Source organism: Oculina patagonica, chromosome 8 (assembly GCF_052425735.1).
Source record: "Oculina patagonica isolate OP01 chromosome 8, crgOcupat, whole genome shotgun sequence".
Classification (NCBI taxonomy): domain Eukaryota; kingdom Metazoa; phylum Cnidaria; class Anthozoa; order Scleractinia; family Oculinidae; genus Oculina; species Oculina patagonica.
Window position 1 is genome coordinate 14,052,399 of NC_135765.1, and position 18,695 is coordinate 14,071,093.

General features: G+C 37.7%; 3 protein-coding genes across 3 annotated transcripts; 1 reads left to right on the forward strand and 2 right to left on the reverse strand.

Annotated features, from left to right (window-relative positions):
- Positions 1-1,095: 1,095 nt before the first annotated feature.
- Positions 1,096-8,177, reverse strand: LOC144663892 (techylectin-5B-like). Its single transcript, XM_078524977.1, has 3 exons — positions 7,855-8,177; positions 3,300-3,683; positions 1,096-2,719 (listed from the first exon to the last, which is right to left on the reverse strand). The coding sequence occupies exons 2-3, from the start codon at positions 3,442-3,444 to the stop codon at positions 2,457-2,459; spliced, it is 408 nt and encodes a 135-aa protein (XP_078381103.1). The 5' UTR covers positions 3,445-3,683; positions 7,855-8,177; the 3' UTR covers positions 1,096-2,456.
- A 1,346-nt stretch (positions 8,178-9,523) lies between these two features.
- Positions 9,524-11,876, forward strand: LOC144663885 (microfibril-associated glycoprotein 4-like). Its single transcript, XM_078524972.1, has 3 exons — positions 9,524-9,879; positions 10,696-11,076; positions 11,544-11,876. Exons 1-3 carry the CDS (start codon positions 9,597-9,599, stop codon positions 11,804-11,806), a joined length of 927 nt encoding a protein of 308 aa, XP_078381098.1. The 5' UTR covers positions 9,524-9,596; the 3' UTR covers positions 11,807-11,876.
- A 630-nt stretch (positions 11,877-12,506) lies between these two features.
- Positions 12,507-17,445, reverse strand: LOC144662689 (extracellular protease-like). Its single transcript, XM_078523548.1, has 3 exons — positions 17,375-17,445; positions 15,372-15,478; positions 12,507-13,955 (listed from the first exon to the last, which is right to left on the reverse strand). Exons 2-3 carry the CDS (start codon positions 15,449-15,451, stop codon positions 12,887-12,889), a joined length of 1,149 nt encoding a protein of 382 aa, XP_078379674.1. The 5' UTR covers positions 15,452-15,478; positions 17,375-17,445; the 3' UTR covers positions 12,507-12,886.
- Between the last annotated feature and the right edge of the window lie 1,250 nt (positions 17,446-18,695).

Genomic DNA, 18,695 nt, shown 5'->3' on the forward strand with positions numbered 1-18,695 from the left:
GTATGCTCAAATAAACCTAATGTTGCCTAACATCAAAATTACTAACAAAATGCTGACGTCGCTTATTATGGTCTATATAATCAAAACAAAATCAAAATTACAATCTTTATTCAGTAAGCTTTCAGAAAATATACACTTTATTGGGGTTATTATTGATGGTTTGCTGACAATTTCACTTGGAACGAAAACGCCAATTTTCCTTCTGTGATACCTTAATATATTGCTGCGTAAACAATTCAGGACGAAATTCAGAAAACATTTTGACAGTCCAAATCCTACTGCGTGCCAGAACACAATTCAGAAAAGATCAGTTTGTTTCATGTTTACCATACAGTCTAAATCTAGCTGTGTTCCGGCAGTACAACAAACTGGTAGCTAAAGTCTAGTTTTACAGCAATCAACAAACTTCAAAAATAATACTCTTGGAAAAATTTTAAGCATGTGCACACTTTGGTGTGGTGCTGTTGATAATGTTTTATAAAGGAGACATGCAATATATCCATAAATAAAGACAATGTCATGTCATCCATCAAAAATCCCAAGATTGCAATAACATGGACACCCAATGTCAAACTCAGAAGGGGACGGCCGAGAGAGACGTGGCAAAGAGCCATTAATAAGGAGAGAAAATATCTCGAATCTCGAGTTTAACACATGGGGGGGGGGGGGGGAGGTAGAGACAGGGTGACTTGGAGGAGGTGGATCAATGGCATCATTTTGCACGAGGAGAAAAGGGATGGACCATGACGAAGCATTTTAATGCTTCATAAAGTAACACCTAAATTCGTGCTCCCGTTGCTGATAGTGGCGCCATATCTATGGATAAAACCTGAAGCTCGTCGTGTGATCATTCAAACGAAAGCTATTTTTAAGGCTGTAATAATAATAATAATAATAATAATAATAATAATAATAATAATAATAATAATAATTACGAATTTGTTGTGCGCAAATTCCATACATAAATGTTCAAATGCGCATTACAAGAAAAAAAAAAAATAACCGGCACGCATACATGCATGCACAGGCGATGACGCTTTACAATGTTGATCCAAGAAATTGCATTTTTTATTTATTCTTATTTTTGATTTGCTTTAACTACAAAACGAACTTGCAATGCATTACATACGTTCAGTATAATAAAATAAGCACATTTAATTATTTTGAACTTCATCATTTGGCAACAGAAAGGCCCAGGATTGATTTCCACACCAAGTCGATACTGAAGATTGTGTGACATTTTCGTATTGAAATGTAATCAAGTCAATCCCGCGCGCTAACAAGAATCACTTACGTGTATTTATGCAACTTATCAAACAAAACATTTTAGATCAGCTAAATCAGCAACTGGGTAGAAATTCTTTTAGAATTCTGGCTTCTCGTACAAATAGGAATACGGATACCGTCACTGTTTTATTTTTAATGGCTTGAGATAAATATTATCAAATGCAGAAAAAGGAAGATGGCGAGTCGCGAAGGAAAGAGGAAATAACATTAACCTAAACTTACATTATTATCTATAACAATGCACGTCAAAACAAACAAAGATCAGATAGCTCACCTTTGTGATCTAATCAAGATACTGCCATCGGTTGGCCTTTGTATACTGGAACGGTCTCAAAAGCTATGACACTAACCGGCCTTCACTTGTCAAATTCTTATCGCGTATGCCGATTTTGACGAATACACGTACAATGGCTAAAAAGTTCTGTAAGCGAGCTCACAATTATCCAGTACATCATTCTCTCTTGACCCCAAACCTCCGTTTTACTGTAGAAATCAAACGCGTTTTGCATGATGGACTCTCTAAGTTGATTCATACTCATGACAATCAAAGATGGCGTACCGAAACTGAGTAAACAATCAAAGTGCATAGTTCCCAGTGCTACTCGGTTAGAGTAATCGTAACATTGCGCGTCCACGGGCGACAACATATAGGTGTCACCGCCTAAAAAATGAATGAACGTTACACGCTAAAAGTTAAAATTACAGCTTAAAAACTAAAATTCGAAAAAAGGCTGTAGAACGTGGTTCTAACCTTCGACTATATGGTTGAAAATGCTAATACCTGTGTGTCACCACTGAAATTAGCTCTCCTGAGTAGTAATTCGATGTGGTGCTGTTTGTTTTGCAATAAGTGCAAATTTGGAGATTCATAATTTTTCAATTTTCAAACCTGGACCGCACTTTTGGTAGCTGGAGGCATAATTCTGCTCTCTCCATGCTCTCATGAAAGCTGAATTTCATCCGGCGTTTAATTAAAATACTAATCTTTACTTTTTAACTTTATTTTCATTTTTGTCTTTTTTACTCTACGCAGATGATGAGAGCGTGGAGTTCAGAACGGAGACCTGCATAACTCGTGGCAATTTCTACTCTTTCGACCCTCCTCTCTCAAAAGACAAAAAAAAAATTCCATCTACGAAACATTTAAATTAAATCTATTATTAGAGATTTCAAAAATCTGCTGGTCTTATTTTCATTTCAGATCTCTTGGCGGAATAGTTGTCTCCCTTCCAATGATGCCAGTTGATACCATCAGCCTTGGATGAGTGATGACCGTGATGATAAAAACCATTCAGGTTTGCATGGCGACAGTTTGTGTACCACCATCCTCCTTTAAAAGTTACGGCGCAGTGACGGGAGTCTAGGTCATTATCTTGATCTTTGGTCGAAAAAGGACCACCACGCTGATAAGCAAAGGAGTCACCAGCAGTTCCTGAGTAGAGAATAACAAATGAAAAGAATATTGCAAATGATGGGTTCGTGGAGTTTTCTTCTGAATGCATGAGGCTGAGCCCGTGTTTCCAGCAGAGGTGTTTACCTAGGTTTTTTTAATCTACCTGATGCCAGTGTAAACATTTTAATCGCGAAAACGCCATATTTAACCTCGGTAAATGACCGCAAAAAAAGCCAACCCAGTTTTGTCGAATGTTGAACGCCTAATCAGGCATGGTTAGGCTCAGTAACCGACGGTAGCCAGGTAGGCCTTTTTACATTATGCTAGCATTTTTCCAAGCATTTTAGTGAGGCAAAAGCATTAAGCATTATTCGAGCATGTTAGTAACATTTTTAGTTGGGAAACAGAAGCATAACGTGCAAAATCCTGTGTACCGAGTAATAGCAGTCGGGTCTCGTGTCGAGACATCTTGGCGGAAAGTGTTCGAAGTGAGCACAACAGAGTAGAATCTAGGCTAAATGGAGCAAAGATCATTGCCGTGTTGTCATTTTCTTTTTATCGTCAAGTGCCTCCGAGGGTCTACACATAGAAGTAAATAGTATCAATTAAATTCACTTACCGGAGTATGTCCCAAGACTCAGTTGGTACTTGGCTCTCTCACTCGCTACAGCAAACATGTCGTAATCAGCATAAGCAGTGTTCCCTTGAGTGTCTTCCAGTTCTATACGAATTCTTTTTCGTTCTATCGTAGTAAGCCTGTGCATTTTGTCATTCCCAAGCCAGAACTCGCCATTCAGGTTGCCAAAGCCACGTTTGTAATCTGTCCAACCGCGGTAAAAATCAACCGAGCCGTCCAATCTCTTTTGAATCACTGTCCACCCTCCACCGGCTGTTTTCTAGTCACAGTAAACATCGAAAGGATCGCCATCATCTGGTTTGATGGTGTACACACCACTGATTCTTTCACCAGATTTGTACACGTCAGCACAGCTTCTCATCACGGCTGTAAAAACAACAAATGTTACACCAGCTCGAGAACAATGAGGGAATTCCTCGTTGCATTAATTATTTTCTTTTTTAAAATAATTTCAGATCAATGGGAAAATTACTAGTCAGGCATTTTTCTTTTCCTGAATGGCATTGTCTGTTATAGAGAGGAACGATACATGTATACTCAAGTCCTGTGAAAACCATAACATGGGTGAATTCCACGTGAATTATAGGGGATATCAGAAGCAAGCAACAAGGAAACAACTTGTTTTCTCAAGAAAATGAACGACAAACATATTGTCACAGCCGGAAAAAAATCTTTGAAGAAGCTATCGCTCGCTTTAACTGAGTGTGTTCACGAAACTTTTCTGTGTTGTGCCTGCCGTGTATTCAGTAATTCAGTAACATACGCATACGACTCGGGTTGAGAGTTGGGTTTACTTAGTACTACGAATGAAAAAGGCGAGAATTTTCAAGTAGCTAGAAACTGAGACCTAGATATAGATTTACGAAGTGGCAAGAAAAGACAGTACTTTATATAAAGGGTCGGATTTCAATTACTTATCTTTAAAACATGTCAGAAATCACTGATCTTTACAACATGTTCACTTTCACGTGCTTGAGTTCGCGTTTTTCACATCTTCGGCGTTTGCACATACAGAGGCAGTTTGTTTTTAATGAAACTGTTTTTCTTTTAATTCAAATGAAGATGAAAAGGAGAGAAAAATAAAACATGCACGACCCCACGTGTTGCAAATGATCATCTAGCTAGCGAAATTTAGCAAAACGTGACTTTACAAAAAGTTTGAAATTACTTATCTTCAAAAACATGTTCACTCTCACGTGTTTCGTGTTTTTAGAACTTCGGCGTTTGTATACGTCAGCACCAAATTCTTTTAATAGAACTGTTTTTCGTTTAATCATACAATGTACTAGAGCCGACTATTTCTAATTTGTGTTTAATGTTCAATTATTTTGGCCTTTAACCGAACAAGCAAGATTATCTACCTATCGGGTATAAAGCGTCTTTGCACTTCTGAGGTCTCCCCAGTCATATTGATGATGAAATAAATTTCCAGTCTTTTAGACGATAAGTTCTCTTCGTGTGCAAAACATTTCTATTGTTTGAGTCAATATGGCCTCCATGGAAACGCTTTACACTGCAGTTTACGTGAGCTTGCCGATTAAGACAAAGCTGAAGTTTCATGCCGATGTAAAAATAGTTAAAGCTTTATGCATATTACTAATTTTAAAAACACGAAACAACTTTTTAAAGACATGTTTCGGCATGACTTATGCCATCTTCAGTTTATTGAGAATTTAAAATCTAGGGCTATATATATACCCAAGCTACAAATACAAAAATAGAAATGTATACAAAGTAAAATTACAATAACAAAAGATAATGGTAAAGCCGTTACAAAGTGGCAGGTACTGTCTGGTACTGTCTAGAACAGTAATTACTCACAGTGTGAGCTTTAGGCCGTTACTAATAGAACAAAAGATTAAAATAAAAAGGTGTTGACATGCTGCACTTGAGTGTTTAAATCTGGTTTTAAACTATTAATGTAAAAGGCCTCTTTTAATTTAAGAAAATAAACGGTTTGAGCAGAATCCAAAATTTTAAAGCAATCAGATGTGTATAAATTTTTGCAATTAGATGAACTGTTAAGGTGTTTAAAAACATGTGAATTTTTGTCAGTTAAAGTATGCTCTTTGATCCTTGTTGAAAAATGACGGGAAGTCTCGCCAATATAACTGGAGGTACATCCCGCACAAGTAAATTGATAAACAACAGAGGATCTAATAGCATCAGGAATGGGATCTTTAAAACTGAAGAAATTCTTTATTTTAAAAGAGGAAAAAACTAACTTGATGTTTAAGTCGCTGCAAAAACGCCTAGATAACTGTTTAATTGTTATCTGGGTTATATTAGATACATTGCCGATGAAAGGTAGTTTGAAATAGCGAGTGCTAGTGTTGTTAGAATTACTAATACTAACATCACTAGAGGAATTAAGTCTAACATTACCTAGATAACGTTTAATGATTTTGTCAATTATGTGGGAGGGAAATGAGTTACGTTTAAGAGTTTCTGTTAATTTAGCGAGATCTTTGCGAAAACCCGAATTAGAGTTATTGATTTTAAAAGCTCTGTCAACTAAGGTATGAATTAAACCTATTTCATACTTAAATGAAGTAAAACTAAAGTAATTAGTAAGAAGACCAGTGTAGGTTTTCTTATGATATATAGACATGGTACAAATAGGAGAAGAGTTATCTACTAAACTAGTGGTAACCACAGGTTAAAAAGTGCGGGCCTTGACGCACATAGACAAGGTACTGGTAGGCAGTGCCGATAACTTAAATGACTGAATGATAAAATGGACAAAAGACAATTATTCTGAGTAACGCGTCACGCAAGGATTTTGCGGTGCAGTGTGAATTGAGATGTGATTTTTCTCTGTCGGTAAACTCGCTATGTTGTAAGTGTTATAACGAATTTCTCGACAATAACCGTTGTTGGAATCATTCGCTTTCCCGTAATTTATCTGTGTCGATAAATAAATGATAAAATGGACAAAAGACAATTATTCCAAGTAACGGGAATGCATGTTTATAATTTTGCTTATTGCCGCGAACCGATCAAAGTTATCTTTTGATTGTCGATTTGGGAATTGTAATCGAGCACGCGGTGTGAACTGATCGGGATGTGAATTTTTCTCAGTCGGTAAACTCGCTATGTTGTCAGTGTTATAACGAATTTCTCGACAATAAGCAACACATAACGCCTTCCATGTGACAGAAGGTTTAGATCTTATGCGACAAGCTGTTAAGAGATTAACTTATTTTTCGCATTCGTTCTTGGAGAACAGATTTTTCTCTTCCGGTGTTACGACAAACTGTCGTGATTGACACATTTTCGCATTCCGATCGTGCTTAGTGGAAGAACAAAAAAATTTCAACTTCCGCTTCTCTATTCGGTTTATAAACGTGGCGCGCACGCGTAAAACGCAATCCGCTGGTCACTGTCAAGATTAGGGTTGCGGGCCCAAGAGGGGCCCGCAAATATCTAAGAAAGGTAATTTACCCTCTAACTGCTTTTCAAATGTAAATCTTATGTTAGGATGTCTGGTATTAAGGTAATCTAAAAATAACATGGCATCTTGCTCATTGTTAAATACACAAAAGGTGCCATCGACATATCTACGGTAAAATAAGATAGGGGAGTCTTTATAATTATTTAACCACTGTTCCTCATGGAAACCCATAAACAAGTTAGCTAAGATAGGAGCCAAAGGGGAGCCCATAGCCACCCCATCAATTTGATCATAAAAACAACCATTGAATAAAAAATGGGTATGAGAAGTAGCAAATAAAAACAACTTTTTAAGACTAACCTTACTAATGGGAAAATCAGGATTATGTTTGAAGATAGTATTGACTGCAATATTTATAGTCTCCTCAAGAGGGATATTAGTAAATAAACTTTGTACATCAAATGAAATAAGAAACTTGTCGTATGATCTAATATTTTGAAACTCCTGAACAAAAGATAAAGAATCTTGCGTAGTATATTTATCAGGAATATATGGACTAAGAATAGATACTAAATACTTAGCTAATTTATAATTGTAAGCCCCTATTGATGAAACGATGGGTCTAAAAGGTGGAAGAGAATTAGCTTCCCGTTGTTTGTGTAATTTGGGAAGGCCGTAAAACCTAGCAGGTAGTGACCCTGTAGGATAGATATCACGATATGTCTTCTCATCTAAGCAGCCTTTAGACTTAAGATCCCTAAGAAAGCGTTGAAGCTTACCTTCCCTACGTAAAGTAGGGTCCTTATCAAGACGTTTAAACTTAGACTGATCACTAAGAATATTAAGACAACAATCATTATATACGTTACGGTCCATAATGACAACTCTGTTTCCTTTGTCTGGCTTTAGGATGATAATGTTCCTATTGTTCTTAATGTTCCGAAGAATGCGATGTTTCTTGATGTCATGAGGAGTAGGATGATAAGAAGAGATATAATTTTGTGCGAGATGAGCAATTTGAGTTTTAAGATGCGTTGCTTGATCCTTGTTGGCGAGCTTAGTTTTCATGGTTTGGTGAATCATTTCAATCATTTCATATTGCGTGAAACAAAATTGCAGTTTTGAATATTCTTTCTCTCTTACCTGTCTTGTTCCCGTTTTCTTTTTGAATTTCTCGGATTTGTTCTTGCATCTCAGAAAGCTGTGCTTGAATTCCCCGTAGAATGGTTTTAATTTCCCTGTTCGGCCCAGCATAATAGTCGCCATTCACTATAATACTGCATTTGTCATCCGCTGGAACAACTGTCGTCGCTTTGTCATTTTGCACCGATTGTGTAGAATTTAAAGCATTAGTTCTCGTTATAGAGGCTGTTATGAACAAAATGCTCCAACAGAACGCCACATGAGCGAAAGTCATCTTTTTAGATTAACCGCTTGCGTCGATCGCGTACGTGTATGACGGCGTGCATTCAACTGTCCGATAGATATAAACCAAGAGAAAATTTTCTCTTGTATAAACTTATTATGTCATTGATATAATTCTTCGTCATGTGATTTATGATCAGTTTCGTGTTACATGCACTTTCTTTAAAAGCACCGTATCAATAAAAGCCAAACTGATAAAGCTTGCCCTATGCTTCCCAACATAATTTGGCAGTTCTAGGTCGACCATACAACACTTGTGAAAAGTTAGCGTACCAAACTGAGTAACGAAGAGCGGGGCTGATAAGCTGTTATGATATGATATGGGATTCCACAGTGAAACAAGGAACTGTTATCTGTATACATTCTTCTTTCGTCTAATCCATGCTTTTCAAAAAATTCGCATTAGAACTGTTGTTTATAGAGCCTGCTTGGAATCGACAATGCGCTTTGCATTCTTCCAGGGTGATTCTTCACGTTCTGGTCGCTTTGGCTGCAGTGACATTGTTGCTGTCGTTACTTGACCTCAACTTTGACAACTTTGTATCCTCTTGTCGTTTCTCTCGAGATTTTTTTCCGTTTCAGTTTTCGGCTTAATGAACTTCCGTGCTGTGCAAAGCACACTATTATAAACCAACTGTTGAATAATTCGTAATACGACTCTTTGCCCAGCGCGATCGTCTTTTGATGTCATTTTGTGAAATAGTGGAGGATAGCTCGCTGCTTCGCGGCTCGTTCTATTGAATAATTATTCATAATCGTTCCAAAATTGATTTACTCGATGACTTTTCAAATATTCTTTACGCATACATAGATACATTCTTTGTTCGTTTTGTTTCCACAGTCGAAAGCCAGACAAATGTATACACATTCTCTGTAAAGTAATTCGAAAGTAATCTAATAATAGCTAAACTTTCCTCTAAGTTGTCTGAGTTTGAAAGAAAAAACGCTGTGTTCCAACATTGGCATGAAAACAAATCTAAAATATTGACGCCATGTTTCGACTATACGACTTCCATCCCTGAAGGTTCTATAATCAATAAATCGGTTACTGGGTCCGGACATCGTCAGTTCACATACACCATTTCATGTCAGATTCCAATAATGAAGCTTCGGCTGAAAACGCGACTACGAAACGTGTCGCTATCAATGAATTTATTTTTTTTGTCGTTATATTTTTTTAAATAATTAGGTGAAAATCACTGTTTGTTAAAATGCGTCATCTCTGTCTTCTCGTGGCACTCATGTTAGACAGTAACAAAAGTAAATAATTGCGACTGAAAATAAATATACTGATCATGACCTTTATTCGTAACAATAATGTATGGATTGCGTTTGGTCGCAGTTTAGACGCGGTCTTCTAAATATTGTCATAAGAAACAAGAAAAAACTACAACATATAAGTAACATCATTTAGGGAGACAAATTTTAAGCTACCATTGTCGACGACAGGTTTATCCAAAATGATGAAATTCGTTGTTAAGGCGTTCGTGTTAGGAATTTTGTTCGTAGCGGTCTTCGCAGCGAGCACTAACGTTTCCAAAGTTCCTAAAACATCGGCGCAAAAGGGCGTAGAGACGACAGCGACAAGATTCGGTAATACCGTCATCAACAACTACCACTCAGGCTCGCATGGCGACATCGATTGCAAAACAGTTGTGCACTTATTGCAAGCAGTACAAGGTCAGCTGTCTGAAGTACAACAAGACATCAGAGAACTCAAGGCAGCTAAAGGAAACAAAACTGGTGAGATTATAATTTTTCTTTCGTTTAAAAATACTCGCAGTGGAAATTTTTTCTAGTCAAATGATTCTTATCAAAATAAAGAGATTATACCCCTTTATGTCATCATTCAAACAGGGAGATTTCAGGTACTGAAATACTTAACCTATAACGATTTTTTTTTTCAATTCTTTGGCTGACAGACTTTACGGTTGCAAACGTCATTTACGTTACTTTAGCCGCACGGGTATTGATGTATGTTATATTACTATTGACAGTACCAGCGGCGATTTCATGACAGCATAATTGTTAAGCCGTACGCTGTTTCCTCGGCATCATCAACTCAGGAATTTTATTTTATTGTTATTATTTCGTTTCGATTAGCGGCGTAGAGGTCGATTTCATTACTTGACGATTTCGGAGCTGTCCTATTTCTTCGTCAACTTGCCAAGATTTTGATTAAGACTTCTTAGGCGGTAAAAAAAAACAATTAAAACTGAGGCATTTCGACAACGTTTATGCCAATGCAAAATGTTAATGGAAAGCTAAGTATAGACAGCTTGATAGGCATCAACTTCCGCTTTGTTGTTGTAACAACCGGATAGCAGAACATTATTTTACATAAGCGCGCGAGTGTAAGTTGGGTGATTCGTGTTGCCTCTTTACGAAATACGTAAGCCGTGGATGAAAAAAAAATATAAGAAATGTCATCCTAGTATTTACGCATGAAAAGAAAACGAGCCATTATTAAAGGAAGACGTGCCTTTTGATACGTGATTAGTTCAGCTGCTTGAAGAGAAATCAAAACCTTAATTGTTTTTAAAAACTGCTTTGTTTCAGCTCTCGCGAGAAACTGTGCTGACCTGTACAAATCTGGTGAAAGAATCAGTGGTGTGTACACCATCAACCCAGACGATGGCGACCCTTTTGATGTTTACTGTGACCAGAAAACAGCCGGTGGAGGGTGGACAGTGATTCAGAAGAGATTGGACGGCTCCGTTGATTTTTACCTCGGTTGGGCAGACTACAAACGTGGCTTTGGCAACCTGAATGGCGAGTTCTGGCTTGGGTTGGACAAGATGCACCGGTTGACTAACACAAGAAACAAGATTCGTGTAGAACTGGAAGACATCGCAGGAAAGACTGCCTATGCTGATTATGACATGTTTGCTGTAGCTAGTGAGAGAGCCAAGTACCAACTTAGCCTTGGGACTTACTCTGGTTAGTAACAAAAGTGAATTCGGAAGTTTACTAATAAACAATTTATGTGTTAAACTTTATTATCGATGCAGTTTGAAATATTGGAGCGGGATGGGCACTTTGCAGCTAATAGTCTCATGGGAATAACACCTTGCTGGAGGGCAAGCAATGTGCTGGGACATTCAAAACAAAGCGACTTCAACCAGTAATGCTTGACTTGTCTTTGTTTGAGATGTCCCAGAGCGTAGCTTCCTCCAACAAGGTGTTATTTTGTACTAATTTATATGACCGTTTGCTACACAGGGCCCTTTGATACGGCAGAGCGGATTAATATCAACATCATTTTTCATTCATTTTCTTTTAAATTCTGTTTTGCTATTCTTTTGTCCATTGCAGCGAAGAGAATGTCTTCTTGAACTTAGGCTCATGTATAGTAAGCGTCAAGTGCCCATTATTTACCTAACACCTTGTCATTTTTTTTTACTCAGGAACTGCTGGTGACTCTTTTGCTTATCAGCGTGGCGCTCCCTTTTCGACAAAAGATCGAGATAATGACTCAGATTCCCGTCACTGCGCCCTAACTTTTAAAGGAGGATGGTGGTACACAAACTGTCGCGAAGCAAACCTGAATGGGCTTTACCATCATGGTCCTCACAAATCACACGCTGATGGCATCAACTGGGGTCGCTGGAAGGGAGACTACTACTCCGCCAAGAGATCCGATATGAAAATAAGACCAGCAGATTTTTAAAAACATGTCATCTGTTGCTTTGTTGGTTTAAAGGTCTTGATCATGAATAAAATGGATTTTTATTCAAATCCTAAGATGGAAGGTCTTTTTGTCTGTTTAGAGAAGGGCTTAAAAACATCGCTTGAAAGCAGGCTCCTGTTTGAGCCCTAACCTTGAGATTCGTTCTTCGCCATCTTTACGAAAAATGAAAAATGCAATGAAGACAAAAGGGACAAATGTAAAGAAAGAAAGCATTTTCTTATTCTGTGCATCATAAAAGCAAAAAAAATCTATCCCTGCGAGAGAGTATCTTAAAGTTAAGAGTATTAAAGTGGTACAAAACAAACAGTACCACATGAAGGTACAACTGAATTGTTTCCTCCGAATGGTCACATCCTAAGCTTTTATCCAAAAAAAAAAAAAAAAATTGGAAACTACAGACAACCACCTTAAAAGAGCATAATATTATTACCAGCACCAAATCAAACCGAAATACTCGCTGCTAACAATAATTTAAAGGAGGGGGGGGGGGGGGGGGATTCAACTCTGCCGAAATCAGTTATTTATAGTGGTCGATAATCAGTCGTTCAGGCCGTAAAAGGCTGTAGTCTGTACTCCTAATTTAGAAGTAGGAACAAGGAACAGCCAAAAGAAACACGAAATGCATCGTGAGAAGTCAGAAAAAAATTGCAAAAGTTAAGGCCCGGAGAAAAATGGCTTGTGTAATACATGTCTGACAATGTACGATTTTCTGCAGACAGTTGACATTTTTTTTTAATTAAGTTTGCTGCTTGAGAACGAATTGGTTCAGTTTATGATGGAAACGTTAAGTCGCGTTCAATGATTTTGATCTTTTTAGCTCGAATTTTGTTTAAACACTCTCAATAAAATTACCCATTTACATAACCGATCAACACACCCCTTTACAATAAACGTTGCGATTTTAACCCAATAATTTTGAGGTCAGTTACGCCTTATTCCTAAAATTACCAAAGCTTTTATCCCTCATCCCTTAAACCCCTAACAGGGGCTCATAAATATTCGTAGCTATCCAATGTTATAGTCATTACCTAAAATCAGTGGTCAAATTGACAACGTTGCTTAATTATCTTCTTTGCTTTCCACAAAATATTCATAGTTGTCAGCATTTTTGACAGCAAGGTGTGGTGATTTCTTAGCTAGTTTTTTACAGGCTGACTGACCATACACTCGGTCGTCAGTGTAAGTTAAAGCGTGGCTTAACTCGTGCGTTAAAATTCCCACTTTGCTGTCAAACCCAGAGAGCGTTTCTGCTCTCTCATAGCTTTTACACAAGAAGATTTTTCGAGTTCCATGAAAAGTGTACCCAAATGTGTCGCTGTCACAATACTTTCCACCAAAAACATACTTAATCCTGTCCTTTCCTAATATCTCCCCCATGGTCTTAAAAACTTTGATGGCATTACTTACACGACCTATCCCAAACCACGTTTCGACCCGATCGTGATTGTTTTGGAGATCTTGTATGGCAGATTTCATATGATCGAAGGCAACCCTATGAGCTAGTTTTGTTGCTTTTTTCTGCGCTTTGGGTCCTCGTCTTATAACAGGATCTCGAGGCGTGCTCGAGCTTTGACCCCGTTTTCGGAAAACCCCGTCTTCCAAAGACCCCTTCGATAAATCATCTGCGGGAAATTGATTTCTTTTTTCAAGGGAGCGTGCTTTTTGTCCCAAGGTTCTTTTGGAGGAACTTCTTCCAACAACTTGAAAACTTACTACAGGCGAAGAGAGACCAACAATTTTTGTCTGGATTTGTTTGCTAGGATCGCTCACACCCTTAACACTACCTACTGTATATTCTATATTACTGTCCATTTTTATAGAGTACATTCCAGCCTCAGTCATATCGTATGCATCGGACACATCAAACGTCGATGACAGAGTTTCTCCAGCTCCAACGAGCAAGAACTGATCAGGGCCTGGAGTACTGCGCTTCATGTAAACACCATCATATTGTAACTTCGTCCCATTGCAACTGGCAGTCAGGCAATCAGAGGTCATTTTATCCAGCGGTGTGCGCCATTTTAACACAGAATAGTCTTGCTGGTCGTTGTTATTTAAGTGAAACTTGCACTCGATTTTGTCCGTGGATGTATACGTCGGTGAACATTCAATGGATGCAGAGAAAATGCTAAAAAAAGAAAAAAAATGCATGATTAATTGTGCTGTCCAAATTATTAAATTAACTGGCTTCATTGGGCAATTTGCTTTTTGGTGAAATCCAGGTAGCCTCGAGTTCTCAAAGTTATAGGGCGAACTTTGCTGACGTCATATTTTACATTTTGCCTCATTAGCATACGACTTTGCGTAGAGAAGACATCATGCTATATACAAATTGACTTCAGAAACTTAAAGAGCTTTTGAAACTTAATAATCAGCAAATTAAAAATTTCAACTATTTGCGTGCAATATTCAAGGAGATACAGTCAACTCTCTCTAAGACGGACACCGTCGGGACCGGCCCCAACTGTCCGTCTTAGAGAGGTGTCCGCCTTATAGAGAGTTGAGGTAACCTGACACCAGAAATTTTGAGATGATAAAGCTTAACGGCTATGCACAACGGATACACGTCTGTTTTAAGTCGCTTAGTTTAGCAAATTCTAAAAAGTGGAACAAAAATATCAGAATTCGATTCTTTTGCTCATTACAAGCGGTAATACTGTAAGTATAAAACTACCCCTTTGGTGCCCATGCACAGAGAAGTAATACGTTATAGTGGATTGTTTTTGTTAAGTTTGGTATTCTAAAGGCGCTGACTTACTATGATATAATTATGTCGATACCATGTTTGAAGTATTATTCACTAAAAAATAACTTTTTGTGCGTGTCCGTTAGCGGTTTCAAAGTGTCCGTTGTCCGTCTTAAAGAGGTGTCCGTCTTACAGAGAGTTTTGTTACAGTAAAATGACTGAAAAACGGCAGGGACCATAACCAGGTGTCCGTCTTATGGAGGTGTCCGTCTTATAGAGGTGTCCGTTAAGAGAGAGTTGACTGTATAAGCTTTTAAAAACTGCAAAATTTCTGGGTGGCAAAAGCGCTAATGAGCCCTTACATTCTTTGTAAAATATCGAGTTTTCCACCCTGCGTCACAGAAAAAGTATTTAAAACATCGGGCTCAAATTTATAGCGAAAGTTAATCATACCATGTTCTTTCAATATTTAGAATTGATACTTTTTGTAGCTCGATCAGAAAGTGAAGCACTTATGCGAATGAGGCAAATATATTTAAACAAAGATTCCCCTATAAAATAAGTGATGAATACCAAATGATTCAGAATCTATTCATTACAATGATTAATTATGCCCTAAGGTAATATAACCTTACCGAACAAAATTGTCCAAAATGCCCTCCCTCGGTGCCCTTCCACGAAAAAGGAGCAGGTAAGGTTAAAATTGTTCCTTTATTTTTTCTTAATTTTTGGGTCTCGCTATACCTTCTCCCTCTTGACTGACGACTAATGTCGTGCTTCTTAAAAAGATTTCTCTTCGTCGCACACCCTTTTACATTTAAACATTTAATTGGGTATAAAAGTCCTTAAAGTCCTTACGTGGTCTCAGATGTGTCGAACTCCAAATGTTCTTCTCCTTGTGCCATCCCCAATATCAAAAAGATCCACAAGCCTCTCATCTCGGGTTATCCTTGGAGAGTGGTTGTCTGTAAAGAAACGGAGCATTCTCAATGTGACTATAAATATTTTTGACACAAGAAAGCTCGTCTCAATCTGAAAGCTTAATTTTCGTTAGTTCCTTTTCAGGAAAACGTCACTGCAATTAGCCAATATTTTTTATCCCTCTTTTCTCATCTTTATATTTCGTGCGGAAAGTTTGCGCAAGATTGCGAAGGCTTGGTTGATTGATCGACTGTCTGACTGTCTGGCTGACTAAATAACTGACTGACGGACTCATTTTATCAATGTTATGATCACTTAGGCTGGTTTTTCTATAATGAATTGTTTTTCCATAATGAATGTTTCTGCTCTGAAGGGTTGTAAAACGAGAGGATTCATGTTTCAGGGACAGGTCGCAGCAACATGTAGCATGCAGCGACAACATGCACGGATCAGAAAGTTTTGTTCACATGGGGGTGAGGTGGGCGGTCTCGTCTCTGCGTAACAATACAAAAAACTCAGGTCCGTGTTGCACGGACTAAAAATGAATCGGCACATACGAGGGGACATGTCACTGTAACATGTCCCTGCTAAAAAGCATAAAAACTTGGCAATTTGCGATTTTTTTTGTTAAGCACAAAAACATATGACCTTCAGTCCATTTAAGCTCATTTTATTAGCGTACCACATCGTTACAGAGTTTGTTCAGCAATTTCTAATATTTCTCTTTTCCACATGTCAGCACTCTAGTGATCGCTTAAGTAACTGCGTGTTGTCAACTTTTTCAACACCAAGATCGGAATTTTTTAAATTCTCCTTACTTATTTTCATATACATTCTTTTTATGATAATTACGAGAATTTGGTGACACATATAACAACAATACCTCTTAGAAGTTTCCTTTATTCTTGTCCGGTACATGCCTACTTGATAATGCCATGACATTCTATTAACGACTATTTTAAATGGGCCTCTCACTTTTAGTAGCATGCATACTTTCAGGTACAGTTCAAAAAGCCCGGATGCAGATGGGGTGTTGTATAGACCTTTGTTAGTTTTAGATAACGTTTTAACTGTCGTATTTCAAGGGTAAAAAATGAAGAAACGTAGCTAGAACTTTTCGCTTGAACAATTTATCATGTGATTTCGTTTTATTATCTAGAGTACCTCGTTCTTTTATTATCCAGAGTACTTCTTTCCTCAATATAATCGATTGCCTGACTACGTTAAGCGCCTGGGGGAGGTCAGGGGAAGCTCCTTTGAGAAACCTTATTGTAAACTTGGATCAGTCAAGCTCAGTGATAAATAAAGAAAGCCTACTGAGTTATTATTCCGGCGTTCACTGAAGAAACCTTGAAGCGTCTTAACGGCGTATTGCTAATCCTTTTGGAAGGGATGCAGCTATGCTAGTGAGACGCAAATAACCCTCAGCATTTTCACACTTTTCCCGAGAATTTGCCGGGAACCGTCTGACACACTTTGATGGAGAAAGATACAATAATATACTGCCCTACCGAAGACAATAATTACAACACTTTGTGAACACGGCCTGAACAACTGACGCTCCATACTAAGCCTGCGCTATTGCTGTTGCCTGCTGTGAGGACAATAAGCTATGCTCGAGACAAACACAAACCCAATGAAAGACCAAGAGAGAAATTATTTAACATATAAACTGCTGCATCAAGTATTCAAAACGGCGATCTTGCTTGTGATAACAAATTTAGACCTACATGCGAAATTTTTAAACACTTGGCTTATCGTATACACTCGATAATCTTGTTATTGTTACTAGTTTGAAACCACTGAACAGTGTAAGATACTAAAATAGTCATCAAATCGGTTGAAATACTAAACCTAGCTGATGCAAAAGTCCGCCTATCCTGACTATTATGGTAAAGAACGACGCCTTAACGGAGATTGACCTTAAAAACTAAACTTACCAGTTCTCGTCCTTGAAAATTTATGCTCTTTAGCGGCTGTTAATGGTGCAAAATACCTACTACGAAGGCTCTCAAATGTATATTCAATTTGAAGATACATTCTTCATTTCGCATGACAACCACGCTGTTGATAGGGACAAGTTTTAAGTTAATGGTTGTTTGAATGAACACAAAGAAAGTTTTCGACTCTTCTTGATACATCGACATATTATCTAAGAAACACGGATTTTGGCAGGAAAAAAAATATGACAATTAATTCAGGCTGGACATTAAGTTTTAAAAACACTGCACAGAACTTATTTTTTTAAAAGTTTGTTGAAATTGTTATGAGAAACGTCATTTTGATCAGTCATGAGAAAGAAAGGGTTCAAGGCATTTATTATGGTAACTGCATGATTCAGGGGCGGGTTTTTTTCTTTTTGCGCCATATATATATGTTGGATGTTGCAACATCGAGGATCTATGAATACGATGTGGTTCGGAATCAACTAATTCGAAACTTTTCTTTGTAACAACGGCTTGGTCGTCATGTTGGATAAAGAATGTCGTTGTGTTTTACTTGACATGAATAAACCTTTCTTAGTAGGGGGGCCTTCTTTGAAAACAGCCTGCTACAGCAAGTGAACTATTGAGAAGAAAATTTTAAGTTCTATACATTACAAGGTCCGTTTTGCTGTTCTGTACAGAAAATGAAAGTTGTTTATTGAAACCAGACTCAGGAGTGATGTTAAATTAGCTAGGCTTCCATTAGTATACCAAAATAAATAATCACCATTTTAATTCAATCACTCCCAACTCCCAAGACCCCGCAAAGGCAAATAAAATTTAAAAATTGCCAAAAAAAAAATTTAAAGCAAGCATTGCCACATGTAAGTACTGCTCGATAGCTCAGTTTCGTTTTAATGGCCCACACCTAAAATTTCATTCACAAACTTAAAGGGGAGAACAACACATATTGTGCAGCACACTAAACAGCAGCACATGAAAGCACTCCTCAATAGTGTTCATTGAATGATCACAGTTGGGTTTCATTGACAGGCTCAGAAGTTAGGACACATTAGTCACTCGAAGTTCGTTTCTGGGATATACAGTTTTAAACGCTTCACTAGAAGAGTTTGTAACGGTTGTCCAGTGATGGGAGTCTCTAGTAAAGAAAAATAGTTTTTCTTTTTTTGATTCTATCCGTACCTTCTACGACTGGCTTTTTCTTCTTTATTTTCTACGTATTTCACGAATAAAATACAATACTACATTTAGTTGAAAGCAAGCCGAAAAGTATTGCGCATGAATATGTGAATTTGATTGGCAGTGTCACATTATT